Source organism: Lissotriton helveticus, chromosome 1_1, assembly GCF_964261635.1.
Source record: "Lissotriton helveticus chromosome 1_1, aLisHel1.1, whole genome shotgun sequence".
In the NCBI taxonomy this organism is placed as follows: domain Eukaryota; kingdom Metazoa; phylum Chordata; class Amphibia; order Caudata; family Salamandridae; genus Lissotriton; species Lissotriton helveticus.
Window position 1 is genome coordinate 1,855,700,475 of NC_136057.1, and position 22,844 is coordinate 1,855,723,318.

The following is a 22,844-nucleotide window of genomic DNA, read 5'->3' on the forward strand; positions in this document are numbered from 1 at the left end:
GAAGGTTTACCAAAGAATTGCAAACTCATTACTATAAGTGCTGAGAAACTATATATATATATCATGTTAAAAGAACACTCATGGCATTTAGCGGAACCAATATATTTCATGAAAACAAGTTAAAACATAGTCAAAATGGTACTTACATATCAATATCAAAGTGTTGGTAATTAGTATGAGAGCAGCAACCGCACATTAAAGTGTCTTTATGGGAAATTAATTATTTTATCTTGAAACTACACGGGTAAAAGAAGAGCTTACCCACAGAGTATATAGGGGACATTACAGCTTTCAGTAGAGTGTCTGAAGGATTGTTCACAACATGTACTTGATTTTCTAAACCACCTTGTTACAAAGGAGTAGTCTAACGCAAAAAAAGACTACAAGTGAAGCTGTACTTATCCTTACTAACATATTTGGCTTTTTAGTTGCTCTACATATTATGCAGTCCATCCACCTGCAGCGAATTACGTGTACAGAGATTTGCCAAATTGCTAAAGACAGGCAAACTCGTAGACATTCGATAGATGTCTATGTATATTTAGAGATGTAGAATTGATAAGTGTCTTTTGATGTAAAACACAAATCAGGTCTTTTTACGATTTGACAACAAATTTCCAACTGTTAAATAATTTGATATAACTGGGAAGTCAGAATGGACGTGTCACCATCATCATAGATTATGTTGAGTTCTAAATTGACCGCTCCTTGAAATGGAAACACAGTGTCAATCCTAGAGACTCAAGATACAGTGCGTAATCACAATAAGACACATGAAAACTCTGAAACAAACTACATTACAGATTAGAGTTTAAGAACCAAGACAGGCCTGCTACCATTCCGTCTGACGATCACTTAAGAGCCCTTCCTGTCCTGGTAATTTCAGAAACTAAAAATCAGCCAGTTACGTAAAGGACAATTAACTCTGTGCTTCCCTCTGATTGGACTGAGAGGTGATGCCCTCTCCCTAGTGGCCCCGGGTTCACTCCAGGTGAATCTTAAAGAACCAGAATGGCTAGGTTCTGTATGTAGAGGATATGTGTGGATCGCATGAAGGAGCGTTTGTTCTGGGGTGCCTTCAGGTGCCAATTCCCTTGGTGTGGACTGTGGTCAATGCACAGGATACAATCAACTCATGAGAGATGAACAGGCATTTTATCATCACAAAATTACAACCAAGATTAATGGATTTGAAGTTTCCAGAAATGTGTGACCACCTTTTCATATTTGCTTTTAATGTGTAATGTCTAGTTCAACATTAATGAAAAGAAGATGGACTAAGATGGTGCCTGACGATTTATTAGCCATGTAAATATTTCCATTTCCACAGGCCAAAGGGTGTTGTATCCAATTAACCGGTACAAACAATTAAATTAATTTCTAGACATGAGCTTATTAAGCTTTAGTCAAAGGGCATTAAGTTAATGGCTCCCCAGATAACATGTTGAACTATGAACTGTGTGTGAAAGAAACCATTTCCTGATCTGTTATTGCTAAATGTCTAGAAATGTCACAGACCAGTAGCTTGAACCTGTTACTAGGCTACTATTTCCATGTGTCAGCTACCTTACACATGGAAACAGGCAATGATTCGCCCACTGAGAAAAAACCCCACAGTGGATGGGAAAAATTTAACAAACTTACGGCCGGTGTCACTGCTACCAAATTTCTCCAAAATTGCGGAAAAAATGGTCAATACACAATTAGAGGGCTTTGTAAAGGAAAATAAACTCCCGCCCAATCAGGTTTCAGGCCAACTTATTCGACAGAGACAGCCCTGCTCTGTGCTACGGAGATGATACGGAAGAGAGTAGATGAAGGACTAACAACTGCGCTGGTCCTATTAGACCATAGCACAGCGTTTGATACGGTGTCACATAAGATGCTTATACACCGATTTAGGAGAGGAGGTGTGGGGGGAGCTGCGTTGGACTGGATGGTATCTTACCTTCTGGGACGTAGCTTCCAAGTGGTACAATCTGCATTCACCTCAAAAACAATCACTCTAGCACAGGGGGTGCCGCAGGGTTCAATTTTGAGCCCAACTCTTTTTCATTTATACGTAGCCCCCTTAGCCAATATTGTAGAAAAACATGGAGTATCAATTGTGTCGTATGCCGACGAGACCCAGCTGGTGGTTATGCTGACACCCAACTCACTGCAAGCAGCTAACAGCTTTGCAGCCTGCCTGAAAGATCTGGCTGGATGGATGTCAGAAAATTGCTTAGGACTAAATAGCAATAAGACTGAGGTGATGATAGTAGGAAATGCTCCATCAATATGGTAGCCGGCATCGTGGCCAACTATGCTTGGCCCAGTCCCAACCCCAAAGTCGGAGGTCAAAAACCTGGGTATATGGATGGATTCAAAACTATCTTTTGATGCTCAGATCAATAGAACAAGAGGGAAGTGTTTCGGAATATTGAAAATCTAAGACATTCTTCCTATATCGTCAAGAAAAACCCTGATCCATGATCTGGTTACAGCAAGACTGGATTATGGGAATGTGCTGTTGCTGGGAGCAACAAAAAGAGGATTGCAGAAGTTGCAATCCATCCAGAATGCAGCCGCCCGTCTTACCCTGAACCTGCAAGAAGGGCACCCTCGGAAAACGCACTAAACACTACACTGGTTACCTGTCCAAAAACGTATCCTATTTAACTATGTTATAGCCATCGTATCTTGCAAGGGAAAGGCCCTACCTATTTGCATAACCTACTCTCTGTATACGAACCAGCACGTCAGTTAAGATCTACCGGAACACATCTGGTAAAAGTCCCTAGGATAAAAAGAGCTTGTATGGGTGCAAGATCATTTAGCTATCTGGCAGCTAAGAGCTGGAATGAACTACCCATGTCCCTCAGGAAAGAACCTTTACAGAAGATCTTCCGTAAGAAGCTGAAGACATGGCTTTATTCATAATAGATACAGAACTACCCATGAACGGAATAGCAATAATTTTTCTGAGAATTATCAGTGGAAATCAACAACGCGGGGACACACCTGCAGGTGTAACCTGGCACTCTATAATCTAAATCAACGAAACTATCCAACACAAGACCGAATGCCCTGAAGATATCGGTATTTGCTAAAAGTGTGATCGGAATTTGGGTCCGATTTACAAAACCGTTGTCAGTCGAAAAAGGTTAACCGATAGAAAAAGTCTAAAACTCTGCTTGCGTAAGTGGAAGGAGATTCACAATGCCGGCAAACAGAGGTTTTGCAGAAGTTCGTCAGAGTATGCAGAATTATTCTCAATCCTATCACCTAAAGGGGAAGTAATGAGTGTTCCCCGAACTGTTTCAGTGAGCTAGTTGTCAATGCTAATATAGTTAAAACCAACAGAGCTGTAGTTTTGCGGAATTCACAAACATTTCTAATGTCTTTACCACACTTCCTGCACTTACATATTAAAAAGGAAGATATAACAAACTTATAGCAAACTAACATTTCGGTCGAGGGAAGAACAGATTTGAATGGAAAAAATATGTCCAGTGTAAAATATGTATGTTAAAAAAAAGATATTATGAAAGCTGGACCATTTTCATGGCATTACTGGTGGAAAACTCTGCAATGTGGAGACTTTTATTATGTTTGATGGTAGCCTAAGTTTTGAGCTTCATGTGCGTGACCTTAAAGCTCTGAGTAGGTAGGCGTATGTATTCCAAGATTCACGCCTATTTTGTGAACTAGGCCCTTCCTTTCGGGCCAAGTTAAGGCCTATAGTAGATCCATGGTCCAAGAAAGCTTCTTACCAATACGCTCTGTAGACAGGAGAAACTGTTACTTACATATTTGTGACAGAATCTCTTTTTATACCTAATGGATTCATAAATTATTTTTGCTTCAATTCTTCAGCATGGGCAATTCTCAGTTTGGAAAAGTGACAAATCAGATTTTCTTCAAAGTGTACAGCAGAACAGCCTACACTTTCCAAATAATGTTATTTTCAATTTACTTAGACCTATATTTGGAAAAAGATCTGTTCACCAGATACTACAGGAAGGTCCCAATGGGAGCAAAGTCAATCAGCGCTGCAAAATTCAAATGCACAGGCGTTAGCTGCAGGGTCTCCAATCTTTTTGTATAATAAGAGCTACTTGCGTTCAATTAAAATAATCGTGAGCTACCAATACTATTAGTGTTGTAGTAGTGACTACTTCAGACAAGATTACATTGCGGCCATTAAAATTACCAGCAGTGATCACCTCAGTGTATGACGAAGGAATGCCAGAAGTAATGTAAAAGTGCTTTGTCAATTTGAAATGTCTGTGTGTAAATAATACATGCCAGCCACAGCTGCAGTGTCTGCGCATGAAAGTGATAATATTAGTAAGATGTCTCCCCAAATGATTTATCACTCAAAGATCAACTTTAAATATATTTTGTAAATTCAGCCATTATTCTCCGACATCAATTCAGGAGTTCTGTAAATGCACATATTTATTTTCATCTTGAATGCACAGCTTTGCCATGCATATATTAATTCAATCAACCAAACGGTTGTTTACAGTACTGGGAGCTGGAGAGCTACCAATAGCGCACAAACAACTCGTTGGAGAAGCCAGATTAGAACTTTAAAACCAATCTTCATTACATGGCTTTGCTTTACTTTTTTTTACTAGTAGGGAGGTGCATAAGGGCTGTTAAAGTTAACCAGGCAGCCACCAAAGCCGCTAAAACAGCTACGGTACCAACTCAATGTCATCATATTATGGAGAGTGGGTATTGCTTTGCGAATGCATAGGAATCTCAATTTGGACCCGGCTATGTGTAAATTAGTCCTAACCCTACCCCAATAGGAACAGTCCAGACCGAGCTGCCAGGACAGGTCCTCTCTGAACTGGAACACAAGCAATCCAAGACCAATTTCCCCTGATTACTCGTCGGTCAGGTGCAGCTTGGTTCCAATGGCACAATGAGCATGGGATCCACATATGGGCATACCCTTGACCACTTAGGGCAGTACATGAAACACACAAAAGACGATGGGAGGAATGCTTGCAATAAGTTCAACCACTGGCAAACACTTAGGGCAGCATTCCCACCCATTGTTCTATTGCCCACCATGCCACCTGAGGTTGGACCCAGTCATATGCTGACCAGTCTGCCCTGCTCCTATGGGAACAACTGAGCTCGAACTGACAGGTCAGGTCCTCCCTGAACTAGAACACAAGCAAGTAACCCAAGACGATTTCTCCCTGATGGGGATTCATTAATCAGGTACAGCTTTGTTCCAGTGGCACGGTGAGCACAGGGCTCAAGTAAGGTGAAACCAGTCTGGGGCTGCTTGTGGTCCCTTTGGAGAGGGCCTTGTCTGGAATTTTAGGATTGTCTGTTCTTTTGAGAAGCAGGGTCAGTGCTGAATGCATATGGTTGGTCTTTATCTAGGGTGGCATAGTGGCTGAAAAATGATGAACTGGAATGCGGCCTGTGCGATTGCCAATGGCTGAGATTAATTTAATCAATCCATCCATCACTTTGCTTTTGTTAATTAAAGTCTAAGCAGGCAGTTTGTTCATCAAGCGAATGAATGGAATAAAAAAAGAAGGTGACATTAGCCAAAAGCGGGTGATTTGACAGGTAAGCAATAGTCATTCACATACAGCACATACTAAACAAAACTCTTGCAATCGTGAACAGATTTAGACTGGATGAAAAAAAAACAGGGCTGTTATGCACCACACTAACATACACCCTACAAACACAGGACAAATTAGTCTAAAAGTTAATGCAGCAGAATGCAGGAAACAATGCATCACAAGACTGTCAAGCGCCAAAAGCAAATACTGTGTCATTCAACAGTGGAAAACAATGTAAACGGTCCTAGAAAACAAAACACTGAACCGGATTGTGATGCATTGATTTTTAAAAAAACGCCACACTAGAGGTGAATAAATGAAAAAAATGACCCCAATCGAGACAAAACTTACAAAGTACATCAGCACACTCACAGATGCACAAACATAGCACAGATCTTCCAAGATCAAACTCACTTTACTATATTCAAAACTTAATAAATTCTCTATTAAACACATATAACAAAATAGACACAACAAAACCACAGTTCCTCCAGGTTGATTTATGGTCTTCTAAGGTCTCCATAAAAGGGTGCGCCAATAGCACTACAATGAAATCACAATGGCAGTCAGCACTACATACATGCAAAATAATAGAATTTAAGTTAAACATGAACATTAACTTGCCTCCGGCCTAGATGATTGAAAATGTTCATAGTAATGTAAACACTGGTTAAGACTCAGAGGAGCCGCCTTTACTTCACATACGTCAGGAACCAGACGAAAGATCTTTCTCTATTCCCAAAGCGCACATTACGAAATAATGCAAAGAGATTGTAGAAATCTGCTGCTAGGTCCTGCCATGTAGCATGACTATGGAGGGCAAAAGCCAGTTTAGGGGAGCAGCAATAAGTTATTGTATTGTAATTGCATTTATATTGCGCTTACTATCCCCGACGAGGCATTGAGGCGCTTTTTTGGCGAGTAGAACGCTACTCCGGAACCCATAATGGATTAGTGTTGATTTAGAATAGTGAAATATGAAAGTAATTTGAGTGGTGGATATTAAGTCAGTTATTTGGATTGAGAAAAATAGCGGACATATAGAAGAGGGAAAAAGGTTTGCTATTTATATAGCGCTTGTTACCCCTGATGGGGTGTTGAAGCGCTTTTTGGCGAGTAGCACGCTACTCTGGAACCCATAGGTATCACAATTAGAGATTATCTCCCATTGCTTGCAACTATCTGTACTTGGGAAAGGTGACTTATGTGCCTTCTATGAACTACTTTTCCCAGCAGCTATAGGGCATGATGCCGTGACGAGCAGAGGCAGCACAAGCATAATAAAATAGTTTTTTAGGTTTCGACCTGGGCGTTGGCAGTTGCCCCGCCCACGGCGAAACCTCATGATTCTTTGTACTTTGGTTCAGCCTCTGTCTACCATTGGCTAGCTCCATAAATGGAGGCTAGCCATTGGGAGACAGAGGCTGCCAATCACGCTTTCTCGTGAAAACGCGATTCGGGGGCGTTTCTGGGACTTTTTTTAAGTCCCGCCCCTTTGTCCCGGGCCGCGCTGTCATTGGCTGCCGGCCGGGACACCCCCGTGATGTCATTTCCCGGGCCGCGCTGTGATTGGCTGGCCGGCCCGGGACCTGACTTGTTCTTGACTCTTATTGAACATACAGAAAAAATAATTCGGTGTCTTAAATGAACGTATATGTGACGTTAAATGGCCATCTAAAACAATGAGAACAGTCTTACATCTAACTAACTATGCAAGATGCAGCGTTTATCAAGTGAGCTTGGATAATCATTTCTTACCCTTTCCACAACGCACATCAATAATCTGGGAAGCACTCCATGTTGCATGCTGTCTAGTATCAAATACCAGAATCCTGCGTGCAACAGTCGATTGATTTGCAAGTCCCAAAATTCTTCATGTTTCACTCTTAAAAGCCTTTCTGTCGTGCATTCCGTGTTTTGTCAATTTGTGAAAACCACAGGTTTCAAGAAATCCTCCAAAAGACGGTCCAAAGAGAAAAACACATCAACACAAAATATCCCTACAGATATGATATAGTGATCACTTTAAATATGTTCGTTTCTAATCTAGTTTGAATTCGTTTTTAAGCTATTTTAGATTTCAAACTACATTTAAAACTTCTTTTGCAACTGATTTGGTTTATTAATTAGTGACCTCATCGCTGGTATAATTAAACACTAACGGACCTCTGGGGTTAAGTGGCAGTTACTGTTTATTATGGTTCGTCAGGGGAGAGACGGACGTTTACATATAACGTGTGGCATTAACGCTCTCCACTAACGATAAAGGCACCCGTCAATAAGTAGGGTTATTTTAACATCGATTTATAGCGCTCCAGACCACGAAGTGGTTCTTTCGTATTCGAGGCACTATTGGCTCATAACGTGGGGCACAGCAGACCTGCCTGGCTGCGCAGAACGAGACATGGAGGTGCAGTGCAGGTAGCCGAGGGTGCTTCTTGGCGCAGTAAGAGTACAACCTTCCAGGTCGACACAAATCAACACCTAACACCATCAGAGAGGAGAAAATCTCACGTGCGGTGTAAACGCAACAATGATGACAGTAATCCTAATTTACTTTTCCAGGTGGTTTTGTTTAATGTTGCAATTGTTGCTCTGTGGGGCGTCTGTGGTGGGGAGGGCTGTCATGACACAGGAAGCAGCTTGCAAACACTGTGGGTGCGGTAAACAAGCCTTGGTGAAGGACACTGTCGCTCGCACACTTGCTTTCTTGCAGCCTCATCTGAGAGCCGTGCTGACACTCCAGGGGGTTGCGTTAGTGCACAGCATCAGGTCGGGTCTGGGCCTAGTTAAGGAGTCCCCCCGCCCACCCCACCTGCACTGTGTATCAAGCGATGTCCACAAACTATATTCGGGCCAGTTTTACCACTTGCTATTCCTCTTAACACGTGCACATGCAGTTTTATTTTCAGGAGGAAACTGCGAGTGCAAAAAACCACAGGCCGAGCACAATTCGGGGCAAACCTTGTTTGTGGCTGACTTTAAACTTAGCACAGCATTCTTAGGCGTGATTACGAGGTGGTCGCTATATCAGGGCACAAGTCCTAAACAAGTCCTTACAATTATTGTGATCCAATAAATAACAGATTGTTCTCAATTTCATAACCATAAAATAAACTCAATCAGCAGTAACACAGCAGAACATAAAAGATGCATGTAGTATAAAGAATATGTATCCCAAGTAATGATTGTGAAAATCCACACAGAACAGGATGAATATGTTCGGATACAGATGGGATTACTTGTATACTTTTTTTTACCAACTCCTTTAATATGCTTGTTTTGCTGGAGGTTGTCTTCAGCTAAAGATTATTGCATTATTGGAAATACCATAGTTAGATAATGACTGTCATATGCTTTCAAAATAGTTCATGATCATTGCACCCTGACCTTTACTTGCCAACATGCAGCATGGTCAGAAAATAACTAACCAGTGCATCTAATCTGCATCCAACATGAAGCGTCACATCATAATCGCCAAGACCAGTGTGCCCATAGCCTCTCCAGGTTAATTTGTACAGAAATTTCCCATTTCCCTATTTGATGGGGAGACTTTAGCACACATTTTTTACAACACCCAATCCCAGTCACTATCTCGGCTTCTGCGAGACCCGCCCAGACTCCATGTGAAAGAGCCCAAAATCATTTTAAGGTGCTGCAATTCATTCAGATTCAGAATTCGATGAATGATGACACGCCCTGAACTGGCGCCCCCTCTCCCTGTTTCAGGGATATCTGAATACTACATAGTTAAGCTTATGCAGCACACCACATAAAACTGCATTCATCCTTAGCTTGATAAAAGTGTTTTAGATCCCCTGTGCAACAGTCTGTCTTTGCCAATCATTTCGAGGTCTTGGTGTATTTTACCATGACCAATTTGTTAAGTTCATTGTATATATAAATAATCAAAATTCACTGGAAGGCTGAACTATCTATCACAGATGTGCAACATTCCTGATCAAACTTTAACGTTGCTGTTGTTAAATAGGTTTATCGTCGATCGACTCCTTTTTCTGCCTTAAAATAAAGCTGCCCAGCCACATTTAGATATATATACTATCACTTAGTAGCATGTACATAATTATCCCGGATCTTATTTTCATGTTTTCTATACGTTAGAAATACACTTCAGTGTTATCACGCCACAAAGCAAAGTAAGTTGGGGACAAGTTTTGAGAGTTCTCAGTACCTTCTACACTACAGATCTCAAACTGGGTAGCTGCCATGCTCTTCTTGTCTAAAGCAGCTCTCGTAAGTTTGCCTGTTCGCATTCAGATAAAACAAGTTACTTACGTGTACTCTTGGTTCTTCACCAAGTACTAAGGTAATTATAACTAGGCGTGTAAAAAGTTTTTCTTCTAGGTCTATTATACATTGCATTTCCCTATAGGATGTGTAACAATCCACATAGTTTCGTACATGACCAAAGTATGACCAATCAGAGCAGAGCTTGCACCCTTCCCTCCTGTGCAGCGGCTTCACACCTCAGATTTCTAAGCATGACTGGTAAAGTTACCAATGTTACCAGATAAGAGAAACAGCAATGAGGTGAGCGACTGAAGGGAGGCGGATGGGTCGCATGTCAATCTATGAAACATATCAATACTAGAAAACCAGTGTACAGGTACATTTTCCCCCCCAGTATTGAATCTTCATTGATTTACATGCTTGCATCTAAACAGAAAAGTATTGTACCATTAAATCAATATAACAGGAAGGCATCAATAAAGCTTTATACGGAGGCGTGTAATATACTTAAGTGTTTATTCATACGTAGCGTTAAGAAGAAATAAATATTATAGCATAAATACGAAGGAAAAAGGTTTTAAAGAACTGCTTGACCCACAGAATCATCCTTGTTAACAGCATTCATACAATGTTTGGTAAATGTATGCATTAGACCAGTGGGCGCTCTGCATATGTCCAACAACAGTACTCCTGCGAACAAAGCTTCTTGTAGAGTGTGCGCATGCTTTGGATACCAGCGGCCTTCCCGCCTTTTTGTCACGGAGAGTGATAGCTATGGATACCCATTGCGCTATAGTTGCTTTTGAAATGGGTTGGCTTTTTGTTTTGGGGCACAAAAGCAACCGGAAGTTGGTCCAATTTTCTGAAGGGCTTAGTGTGTTCCAAGTTAAATTTAAGGTATCTTTTGACATCAAGGCTTTGGAGTGATTTTTCCGCTGCACTGGATGGATTATGGAAAAAAGTCTTCAGGACAATAGGTTAATTCAGGTGAAGTTCAGAATGTACTATTGGTATGAATATTGGTTTAGTACGCAAAATAAAAATATATTTTTTTTAAGTGTACATAAGGCTCCTGTACTGCCAACGTGTGCATATCACTAACAAGTCTAGCAGACGTTAATGCTAGTAAAAGCGCCATTTTCCACGTGAGGTGTCTGATGTCGGCCTTATGGATTGGCTCAAAAGGTCATCTCATTAGCTGTGCCTGGACTGGCTTCAATTGCCATGTTATTGGTGGTTATCGGATTGGCAGAAAAGCTCGAAACAGTCCCTTGAGAAACACTTATTAATTCATCTGACCTAGGGGATTTCTTATTGCGAGAACGTCTGTATCTTAAGTGCCGTGAGATGGACTCAAATTGAACTGTGCAGAGACCACATTGAGCTAGTCAGAGAAAGTAAGGCAGGGCCTGCGCAGGCTCTGAAGTGAAAGGATGAGAATTGTTGGCTGTGCACCAGTTACAAAACCGTAGTCATGTTGCTCTGTAGACTGGTTTGTGGATTCTGCTCTTGCTTTTGCTAAAAAAGGTTTCTACATTGCTGAGGGGTGTCATAGCGGATGGAATTCCTAGTATTCAGGATCCAAGATGCTAAATTTAGAGATTCGAGGTTCGGATGTATTACCTGCCCATCGTCCCTGTATAGTAACGTTGGGACTGGTTTGAGTTGACTGTGTTACTGTCCTTACATTAGGGGAAGTTCCATATGCCAGAACTGTCTCTGTCACCCTGGGGCTATTAAAACAATCCTGAGCGGCTCTCGTTTCTTCTTGTGTAGTATTTTTGGGATGAGAGGTATAGGCGGTAAAGCATAAGAGTACATAACTGCTCAAGACATTGGAAGCATGCTCCCCCTGATTCCCTGTGTCGGAATCTGCTTGCATATTGACAGCATTTCTTGTTTTATGGAGTTGGAAAGACTTCCAGGGAAGGCACTATCCATTTGCTGAAGATCCTGTTAAGTTGGTTGGTTGACAACTCCCACTCATGCCATTCCTGTAAAGACCTGCTTAATTTGTCCGCCCATTGGTTTTCTCTGCCCTTAACATGTTCCACCTTCAGGGAAATATAGTTTTGTAGGCACCAGGACCATATTAGTTCTGCTATCTTCGATAAAAGGCGTGATCTCGTGCCACCCTATTTGCTTAGGTGACACACTATGATCGTATTGTTGGTGCTAATTAAGACTTGTAACCTTTGTAGGAAAGCTTTGAGTCCCTACTCCCCCGCTTCCAGTTCCAGAAAGGTGATATGAAACTCTTCCTTTCGATGACCATTTTCTGCTGACCTCTAAGTCTTGAATTTGTGCTCCCCATCCCTCCACTGAGGCATCCGTTGTGATGATGAGATGGAATGGAGTAGGAATGCCGACGTGGTGGTGAGATTTCCTTTTTTCATGCACCATCGCATCGAGGACACCATTTCCGATGTTATTTGAACGATGTCGTTGACTGAGCCCTTGTCCCGTGTCCATTGTCAGTCCAGCTGTTCCTGTAGCAGTCGCATGTACAACTTGCAGTTCGGTATGACAGGGATGCAAAACATTTCCAGGTAAGATTTGTAGGTTCTTACGGGAACTGACCTTTTTTGTGACAGAGAACAAGGCCAGTGTGATCATCTTTGTCACTCTCTTTCTTTATTTATGTGGAGGGCCCAGGTCTTGGAAACGTTGCATGCAAGTCCTTGTACAACCTCTGGCAGCCCTTGATGAGTGTGCTTCGATTAGCCAATCATCTAAGTATGGGAATATGTGGTGTCCAGTCCATCTGAGATAGGCTGCTACTGACACCATGCATTTGGTGAAAATTCTTGGGGCAGATTTCAGCCCGAAAGAAACACTGACCTCTTCGTCTACCAACTATATATGATGAAAATCTCTTTTGTTGGAGTATTCCCAGTGCACATGCAGTCTGTGTCAGCTTTTATGGATTGTAGTACTTTGTTGACATGCTTACCAAATAAAGCTTCACCATTGTAAGGCATGTCTAATATTTTAGACTGCACCTCCGGTCAGAGGGAGGCTCTTTGAGCCACCTTGTCTCCTCAGGTCCGCTGACCCTGCCATTCGCCTTCTAGCAAAATTGTTCTTGCCTCCGGTCTGTTTCTTGTCTTCTGGCAGGATCTCAAGATCCGTCCACATTTGGAGTATCCTGCCTAGGATTGCTACAGCGTTGGAGGCTCTTATGGATATTGCTGGTATAGCTGAGAATCTTTTTTATCTCCTCTGCTGCCTGCATTACTGCAGGTCCAGTTTAGGGTGACCTATCAAGCAGGCTGGAGAGCTTTCTGGGGCTTAATATTTTTTTGGCCAGTTGTGGTATCACTGCGGCAGGACTTGTCATGGCCTTGAGGCCCTCATTTAAAATGTAAACTGTATAGATTGTATTGACTTTTTGTTGGATATTTTTTAAGTTGTACAAGAAGCACTCTGTATGTTGGACTATCATTGGTAGGTCAAAACACTTGGCAGCTCTTTCTATAAGCGCATGGAATCCTCTAATGTCATCAGGAAGCAAACTAGTGCATGGAGGTGTTGGTGGAGCAGATATGGGGGTAACATAGTTGTCCAAAACATCATCAGCAGTAGTTGTTTGGTCCCACGGTACTTCCCTTTCATTGAGTAAGTTGTCATTGTCCCCTTGATCTACATAGTCATCGTGGATAATGACTGATTCTGTCTTGTGTGGGGTATCTTCTCCGGTGGTACCCTTGGAGTTGGCTGATGAGATGGGGGTTCTTTGAGCTGCCCCTGACCCCTCTGGTTTAGCAGCTGTGTCCACCTTGGAGGAAAACCGTTTATAAAAGTCCTGCAGCATCATACCAAGGTCCGTTACTAGTGCCACTGGTATTTTCATTGCGGGTTCCTGTGGGTTTTGTACCGCAAAGGTATCTTCGTAATCTTCAAATTCCATGAAGTCATCATTGTTTTTGTCTTGCTGCATTCTGTCTCTAATTGAGAAATCACCATGCATATACTGCAACTCTTGCTCGTCATCTGATTACTGGCATTTTACATGAAATTGGGATGGACTGGTGGCATCCCTGAACAGAACATCCTTGTGCTCTTCATCACCTGCATTCCCCATTTCCAGCAAGTTCACTGTAAGTAATGGTGACACCTTGCTAGGGGACGTCAATTCCGGTCTTAGAACTGGTTCGTCGATGGGCCTGTCAACGGTGCAATCGAGGACGAGCAATCATTGGGGTTAATGGACATCATCTTCACCGTCAGATATAGCAGCATCAACTAATTTATTGTCAGTGCGTCCGTCTACGGTGTTGACAACGTTAAAGGTAGAGTCTTTGTTGATGATGGTCTCATCATCAAAAATCTTGCCATCTATGAGGCTGTAGTTGACACTATTGTGTCCATAGAAGAGGCGCTCGACCTCGGACCTGGGGATCTGGGTTCGAGTCTCGGTAACGACGCCAAACCTCCTGTGATTCTGGGCAAATCACTTAATCTCCCCGTGCCTAAAAATGAAAGTGTGTGTTCTCATGTAAAAACGTAACTTGTGCTATGTAAAGCGCTCTGATACCTGATTCGGTTCAGGTCTAGTTCGCGCTATATAAAACTCTAAAATATATATATATATCATGGGTGTCGTTGCCGTAGACGTTGTTGCTGTTGGCAGAGCAGCCATCGATTTAGCCGACGATTTGCCCGATTTTAGTGAAGCAGTGTCTTTGACATCTGGCCTGGCTAAAGCCTGTTCAAAAGGCACTGATGGCTCGAAAACTGACACCTGAGGTGTTGTAGAAAAAACATTTTCTGTGACTGACTTCCGATTTGCCATCTTTTTTAGGATCTTTTTTGGTGGAGTCTTTCTCTAATTTATCTAGTTTATGAGGTCCTTTAGATTTTGGGCAGGGTTTGTCATATACGAAGTCTGGAGTTTTTAAAGTCTTTTTCTTTTCGAACCATAATAAAAATCTTGCCTCTTGATTTTTCAGTGTCTGGGCTGAAAATGTTCTACAATATTCCCAGTCTTTTGCCAGGAGTGAAGCCAGTATAAGCACTCTTTATGAGGATTGACAGAGAACCTCGTTTACCCACACGTCTTACAGGATCAAAATAAACCTTTCTTTGACCCTTCTGACATGTTGGCAGAATGTGACAGATGTAAAAACAAAATGAGAACAGTTCACCTGAGATTTACTGATCAAAGAAAGTATCCTGTGAGGAAACAACTGAGCAGAGCTCAGGGAGACTCCCTTTCCGCAACATGAAGTAAGAAATCTGAGGTGTGAAGCCACTGCACCAGAGGCAAGGGTGCAAGCGTTGCTCTGATTGGTCAGACTTTGCTCATGTTTAAAACGATGTGGATTGCCACTCAATTGCATAGGGAAATGCAACAATCATAGACCTAGAAGAAAGAATTTTTATACTACTAGTTATAATTACAGTGGGACTCCCACCTAGACGACGGGGAAGATGCAAGCATGTGAATCTATGAAAGATTCCATACTGGAGAACCTTTCCTATGCTATTCTCAAAACCAGCAATTGTGGTAGACCTTGCACCAGCTCAGTTAAGTGTGATCTACGGACTCTTCTCCGAGGGCCATTTACACTGTGGTACCTCTTCTCTTTTCCAGTGTCTTTCCAGAAAGATGCTTGACAAACCCACTGTTCTGAAGTGGGAGCTGTGGCTGGTGGGTGAGCCGAGTGGAGGAGTGAACATGCATGTGGCCACTTACTGACTTATAAGTGGAAACTTGATTCCTTCACCTTGGCTTAGGTATTTTAAGTCACTACACTAAAGCCATTTATCCTTAATCCACAGATCCCATCTCTAGGAACGATCCTCTGATTGCTTTCATCTCCTCACCCATCAGGAACTCTTATTTTCATTATTGTGAACTACTTGCTGGTCCTAGGACTTTAACCATCCAGAGTGTGCCCCATGACGGGACCTTCTCCTAAGAGTGATGATCTTTTCTGGTTCGTTCCCCATAACCATGAGCTGTACCTCATCTTTAATCAGATTGACTCTCTTTGGTTTGTTTTTGTGCCTTCATGAGGATTGAGCCTTTCTACAAGTATTAGGGACACCATACTTGGACTTCAACCACCTTTCTTCATGAGTCTAGACTTGAGCATCTTGAATCGGTAGGCTTATTAGCTCCATCCTTTGTACTGCATTATTCTTGTAACTGAGCCGATGCATTCTGGGAAGGAGAGACCAGCAACTCTGGACATGTCCCAGTGTAAGTGCATCCAAATCAAGACCCTAAACACTGCTGTAAAAAAAACATCCCAACAAGCTGGTTCCAGTGACAACTATTAAGTTGGCTACTGTGCGTGCTCAGAGTTTCTTGTGATGAAGAAAGCTCCATGAGAAATAGACCAAAAGATGCACGCCAAGTGCTATTGCAATATATGTATTGTTAGATTACACATGACTTTGAAAGGCTCAATTAATACACACAAGGAAGAAAATATACTGCAAGGCGCTGAAGTGACCAGTAATCTAACAGCTCCATTGGGTTTGAGCTGCTACCACTTCCATGAAACATGGACAAAGAAAACATGTTTGCACAGCTTTACTGTGAAAACCCCAGCGCTGTTTGGTGTCTTCGTACGAGGGTGGCATGAAATGCGTGAATAAGGCTATAGAGTAAACAATGCCCATATATGTGCATCACAATCACATGTGGGATGCAGAATGCTAATCAAGTGGCGGCGATGCTGTCCAAGGCAGTATTGTATACAAAAGAGGCTTGCACGCATAGGCAGCAGCAAAGCAACTGCCTTCACTCAAAGTCTAGAGATGTTTAGGCAGAAAAGTACATGTCTGTAGTACAATAACCGAAGGTAGGTACCAAAAATGGCACTGCAGCAGAGTTCTACTTCTAACCCTCTCTCCTCCTCCCGCCACACCACCAATCCAGTGGTGAAGGCATAACTATCAGTGCTACTTCTTTTCCTAAGTAAACCATCAACCAAAGGGGCAACTTAAAAGGCATGGGAAGTAAATGTTTTACTATATCCCAATTCTTAGTGTTTGTTTGGAGTCTTACCCTCGACAGTTTAACTTTGATTTATTTTTCTACTATGTTCAATATCACGCCCAAAGGATGGTGTTATATTCAGGCACCTTCCTAGCCCTGGAGCCAGAGACTGTAGCATTACCAATAAAAACCTGAAAACCCATCTAGGTTTTTCGCATTTCTCGGAGGGCAATTATCATAACTATTTCAGGTAATCAACAATGTGTTTCCCTAATTTAAGTTGCATATATGCTTGTGTTCATTTATTTCACAGGGAATGCTCTACTTATCATATAGAACTTAATAGAACAAGGGGACCTCAATTGTTTATAATAAAACCAATTATGACTATGAAAGGATACAAGGTTGCACCTCCAAGAATCTTTTGTTTTTACATTTTTTAGACTATTGCAGGGGTGTAAATGGTATTAGAGGTAGAACAATGTTCGACCCAAAATCCCCAAACGACCTTGCAAACATTTGGAACCAATCATAGGGTCCTCATTAGCAGGACGCAGAAGAGAAGTCCTATTTTTGGGTCAGTTAGTAGAGCTGGCAAAGGCACAGTGAAACCTGCTAGAATCTCATCTATTGTTCTTCTCCTTTTGTCAGAAGAATACCAGAGCTGGCACGAAAACCAGGGATCGCCATATGTCAGGGAGTTAAAACGCTGGCTGGCACTGTCCTCAGGCTGGAGAAGTGCTGAAGGAGAGGTACTCTTGTGTGGGAAGAAGCATAACACTTCCTGGCACCCAAATCTATCCATTTTCAAAACAATTCTGTGCCAACTACCCACCTCCCAAAGTGATGCTTCAGGCCAGAAGGGCTTTTTGGGGTTGCTTAATACACATATAGGTTAATCGAGGTTTCCAGTACGAAGCATTCTGAGAAATTACTCACTTCCAGGTCACAGGAACTCTAGTTTGCAGATGTGGCTTCTGTGGCAAGTGCTCTATAAAGTGCACTGCTGTTACAAGTACTACACATCAGTGCAAATCTATCCACCGGTTCTTACCTTCTCACACATCAAAGCAGTGCTACTTCCTCACAGTGCCCACCAATGCCAACTCTTCCCACTGCTCACCAGTACCAATTCCTCACTTTGCACTCAACAGCAGTAAAAAACTACATCGGAGGTTCAGCTGCAAAAACTTTCCAACATCATATTGATAATAAAAGCAAACATTAAAGTGTTTAATTGTATATATTGTATGTGGATACCTTTATTCTCTCAATAAAATTCTTTTGAACTGAAAAAAGACTAAGTGAGCAAGTCTTTTTAACCAGTTTCCTGGACAGGAACGAACTGTAACAGCCACAACTTTTAAACTTGGTGAGCTTTAAGGTTCTGCTGCCAGACATTGAATGGTTCGTGTAATAGACAATTTCCTTCTTAGTACCAGCGATTTGGTAGTTCTGCTAGCCATGATCCAACGAATGCTGAAAAAATACAGAAGGCCCTTGGTGCAACATTTGTTAGCTTCATGAACTGGAATATGGTGCATTAAAGTCAATACACTGCTGACAGCTCTTACCAGGTTCTCTTGGTTCTTGGCAGCTATTTTCTGGTCTTCCTCTCCTTCCCCATTTTTCATATACTTGACCTCCTCCACGGGTTTAATCCGATACTCATCTGCAGTCGGGAGATCAAAAAAGTACCGATTAATCCAATCGCAAGAAATTATAGAATGCAGAACATGAGAAAAGGGCCCTCTGTATCAAATAAAGTCTAGTCTAATCAAAGGTGACGTCTCTCTAGTGACATGCTTTTCTCTATTTGTAATGCCAACAAACCAGTGTTTGTATGGTACATATAAAAAAAAGCTAATGCTGACATTTGCAGGAAGTATATTGGGCTTGTGTAATGCGAATATCTGAGTATTTGTACGGTAAATGGAACTCTTATGGCGTTCACTTAGCACCCCCCTCGCCCCAATGACCCCTCCCAATCCTGCACTTCCTCCCCCACTCTACGTGTATGGCCTTGTTTAGTCGACTGATATAATTGTTTGATGTTAGCATTAAGATACTAATGTTTTGTTGAGGATCAAACAATTTGGTCAGGTGGGGGATTGCAGCTAGTCTCCTGGTTTCCACCCCCAGTATAATCAATAGACAGCACTAAAAGTAAACATCTCCAACTTGAATTGCCTTCCGTGGGGGGCAGTGGGACCTAAGGGTGTATGTGGTAGTGCAGATACCGTGCATCTCTCTCTTTTTTTCTCAATATTTAAAAAAAGCAAAAAAACAAGGCCACAAATACCTTCCATACATTTTTGTCACTTGATTGGACTGTATTATACCTTGAGGCAACTATATATTTATGGTGTGGAAGTGGTCTGATGTGGTAGTTTAGAAGTTACTGGCATTACGGTTAATATATTAGATTTTTTTTCTTGTTTTGTAGATCAGTACAATTTTATGACCCGCTATTACTGGGCATTCCTCGTTCATGTGAAATAATTTCAGCCCCTGTTCTATATCAGGCGCTGATCTGTTCAGTATATTCCACATGCAGTGCCTGCTCTTATCTCATTTTAAGATATAATTGTACGTTAGCCCTGGCATTACAAACAAAACGGAACTTAAGGACCACCTGTGACCGCAAAGGCTGTTCTTACGGGACTCAATTCAAAGACTAGAATTAGTGAGTCTATGATTCAGTTGATATTCTTCACAAGAACTTACATGGTACAGGAACGAGCAGGACAGAGAACGCTGGAAATTTTCCACCAATGATAAATGGATTTGTAGGCTGCTTACCGCAAGTAAGTGGGGCATTTTTCAGTCTCCCTCCTACTATCTGTTGAGGATACATTAATGGTGCCTACAGAGAATGCTGGTGTTGGATGCCTTCATCTTATTGGCGAAAGAGGATCTTCATCATAACAAAGAATGGTCATAATTATGGGCTCCAAATACATTCTAAAACAAATGCCCCTCTCCGATTAAACGCGGAAGTGGAAGCTTGCCTTTTTCAATTATTATTTGTTTTTGGATTCTCTCATTCGGTCTCTTGGAGCCCCCAAATTGCAGAGTGACTCCTTCAGGAGTTTGACAACCAAGTCCCATAATGTGTGGGAACACATACCCAGCTGGCATGGTCAGATCGAACAGGTAGACCTGCAAAGGAGAAAATGTGTTTCCCAAAGACCTCGATTCTTTTGTTACATAGGAAATTGAGATTTTTTTAAAGATATTTTTTAAAAAAACTTTCAATGGCTGCTGGGAAAAGAAAAGTGGAAAAAGATCAGCCTAATCCTTGCCACTGTGTCCTTTATAGTATTGAAACATTTTGTTACAGTACCTAGGACATTTTTCATTATTCAACTCAAAGGAGATAACTGCACATACACCTGTAGCTAGAAGACAGCCTGAGTAGTTCCAGACATTCCAACACAGTTTTGTAAGCACAGCTAGTCTTGTATAAGACTGTATTCTCCATGCTTGCAGAAGCCATAATGATACTGACAAAATCACTGATGAAAACGGGCTATCCCCTACTACAGACCATGATGTGTTGTGGATCAGTGACTCATCCACCTAACACCACACTTTTTTAGTCTTACCTCTATTGTATCTTTTCTTTCCCCAAAATTCTGAAAAAGGGATACAAAAGAGCCCGCAACTAACCCTGCGAAACCTTACTGGAAGACACTATGAGGGAACCCCAAGACATTCCCCTCACTTGTGTAACCACATACAGCAGTTTATCCAATGCCATGAAGAAATCCATTAATACAAACTGGAGGATCATTACAAGCACCAATAAGACTTGACAGAAACTCTTGTTCTCTTTCAAAAAGGAACGGAGCTTGAAGGACTCATTAGTCCACACACGACCAAAGGAAACCCCACCGATGGGAGAGCGATCAGTCACCGACACTTGGGGTCTACCAAGAGTAACCGGCCATTTCCCCTGCTCCGACTGTAGTGTATGACACTTGACGAATCACACCAAACACCTAGACTTGGAACCTGGGAAAGTCTGGACGCAATGGGCCCATATGAACTGTAACTCTACAAATGTAGTCTACCTGATTACGTGCCCGTGCCAATTAAGGTACATTGGAATGACTACTCTTAAAATCAAGCAAAGAGTGTGTGAACATAGGAGCAACATCAGATGCCGCCAAGTAACAACCAAGATGAGGGAACACTTTATTCAGATGAATCATACCACTAATGATCTCAAGTGGACCATCATTGAACAAATATGTACCGGCAAAGATAACCCACGTAGATTGTTCGAGAAAGAACAGAGATGGGTTTACCGGATGGGGACCCATATTCACGGTCTAAATGACGATATTTCCTGGGCCACAGTACTCCGATAGAACCACCAAGCCTCTCTCACCATACAGATATGGTGCGCTATATACCAGAGTGAGATAACCCTATCCAATCAGCCTTGATTCTAGGATTCATTCTCATAACCTAGACATAGTCAGCCCCCAGACCTATGGACCACCAGGTATCCTAGAGACCCGGTCCCCTGGCTGCCTCCCCCAAGGGATTTAATATCCTCTAAGACTCCTAGTACTAACATCGAAGTAATAGCCACCCCTCTAGTAAATATGTACAATCTTGATTTGGCTTACAATCCCCGAGTGAAGTATACTCACACCCCATTGAATGGGGTACCACTCTGGCTAATTGAATGTCCCTATTTGCCAACTCGGGTTGCCTTCACCCCTTCTCTGCCACCACCGAGTGGTCTTACTCATGAGTATTCCTATACCTTTTTACCAGTAGTCACTAACTATCAATAGACTAAAACCTGAGAAGTAGCCCCTTATACCTCCTGGATTTATGGTCTTGTCATGCATCAGCAACCTCACTTCTCCGAGTAACGTACAAGCATAATTGCATTTAATAAAGTTTTTCAGTTGCCTTCAGAATTTTCTGAAAGGGTTGACGGTCTAGTGTTCATATCTCACGAGCGCTTGTCTCCACCACTACGCGCTCAGCGATTGGCTGGTGAGACGTATGCTTACGTTTCTATGTGGGCAGCCACGCCCACCACCGAGTCCAAGCCACGCGTACTCCACTTCACTCCGACCTTATATACAGCATTTCCTCTGGTACTGGCTATCTTCGGGGTCCGGTTCCAGAGGGTTTGACACAGGTGCCGAGTGGGTGCCTGGCGACACGGGCGTGTGTCGTTTTCTTCCACCATCAGCTAAGTACCTTGTGCTAGTCGCCCTATTGCCATATTTACGCAAAGGCATTTCCTGTGTTTTTTACCCCATAGGGTGTGCAAATTTCGCCACCACCCCCCTCCTGTAACCCATGGTGTGAGACTCTCTCACCCTACAAGTGAGAATTACAAATTAAGCAAATGTGCATGTGGTGTTGAGTTTTTTATTGTCACAATTTTTGGCTCACTGGCCATTTCTGGTCCATTGATCGACAGACCACCAATAAGTGTACCGCTAATCGCCCTAGTAGGCATGCAGGTGTTTTTATACTTCATATTCCATGAAATTCTAATCATGCACATGCCATGGTCTGGCCACCCAGACCAGGCAGTACCTCTACTTATCTACTAAGGAGTAGAGTTAACGACTGGAAGTTGATCTGCACAGCCTGAGCACAAAATCATTTGAGAGCATGGAATACCGATAACATGCTCAATACAGAGGATAGATACTAATTGTTTGTTTTGTCTTCTCTTTATGTGTGTTATTGTCCTTTTTCTTTGCAGGTGCAACTGGTTCCTCTAAATTTGAGGCTACCTTGAAAAGGAGTCTTTTTTCCTTGCACTTTTTACACTTTTTTCACTCACACGCCCTCTAGTCAGGGTGGGCTTTAGCGCGCACATACCGCCGAGGTTTAGTTCAGTTTGGTCCTGACGAATGCCAGGTAAATTTACACAATTATTGGCAGAAACATGTTGACCTGACCTCACCTAAGAGGAAGTAGCCAAACAATCTATTTGGCTCCCTTCCGCCATTCTGTTCTTAATATGCCTGATTGATCACCTAATAAAATTCTTTTTGTGATTAAATCTAGACATT

General features: G+C 42.2%; 1 protein-coding gene across 3 annotated transcripts in view; it reads right to left on the reverse strand.

The window, feature by feature from the left end:
* Positions 1 to 22,844, reverse strand: part of C1_1H1orf21 (chromosome 1_1 C1orf21 homolog) — a 415,212-nt gene that overhangs the window by 158,140 nt on the left and 234,228 nt on the right. For all 3 annotated transcript variants that reach the window (XM_078641457.1, XM_078641468.1, XM_078641462.1), the window contains exon 3: positions 18,360 to 18,457. In XM_078641457.1, the coding sequence (XP_078497583.1) occupies positions 18,360 to 18,457 (98 nt within the window). The remainder of the gene's footprint in view (positions 1 to 18,359; positions 18,458 to 22,844) is intronic.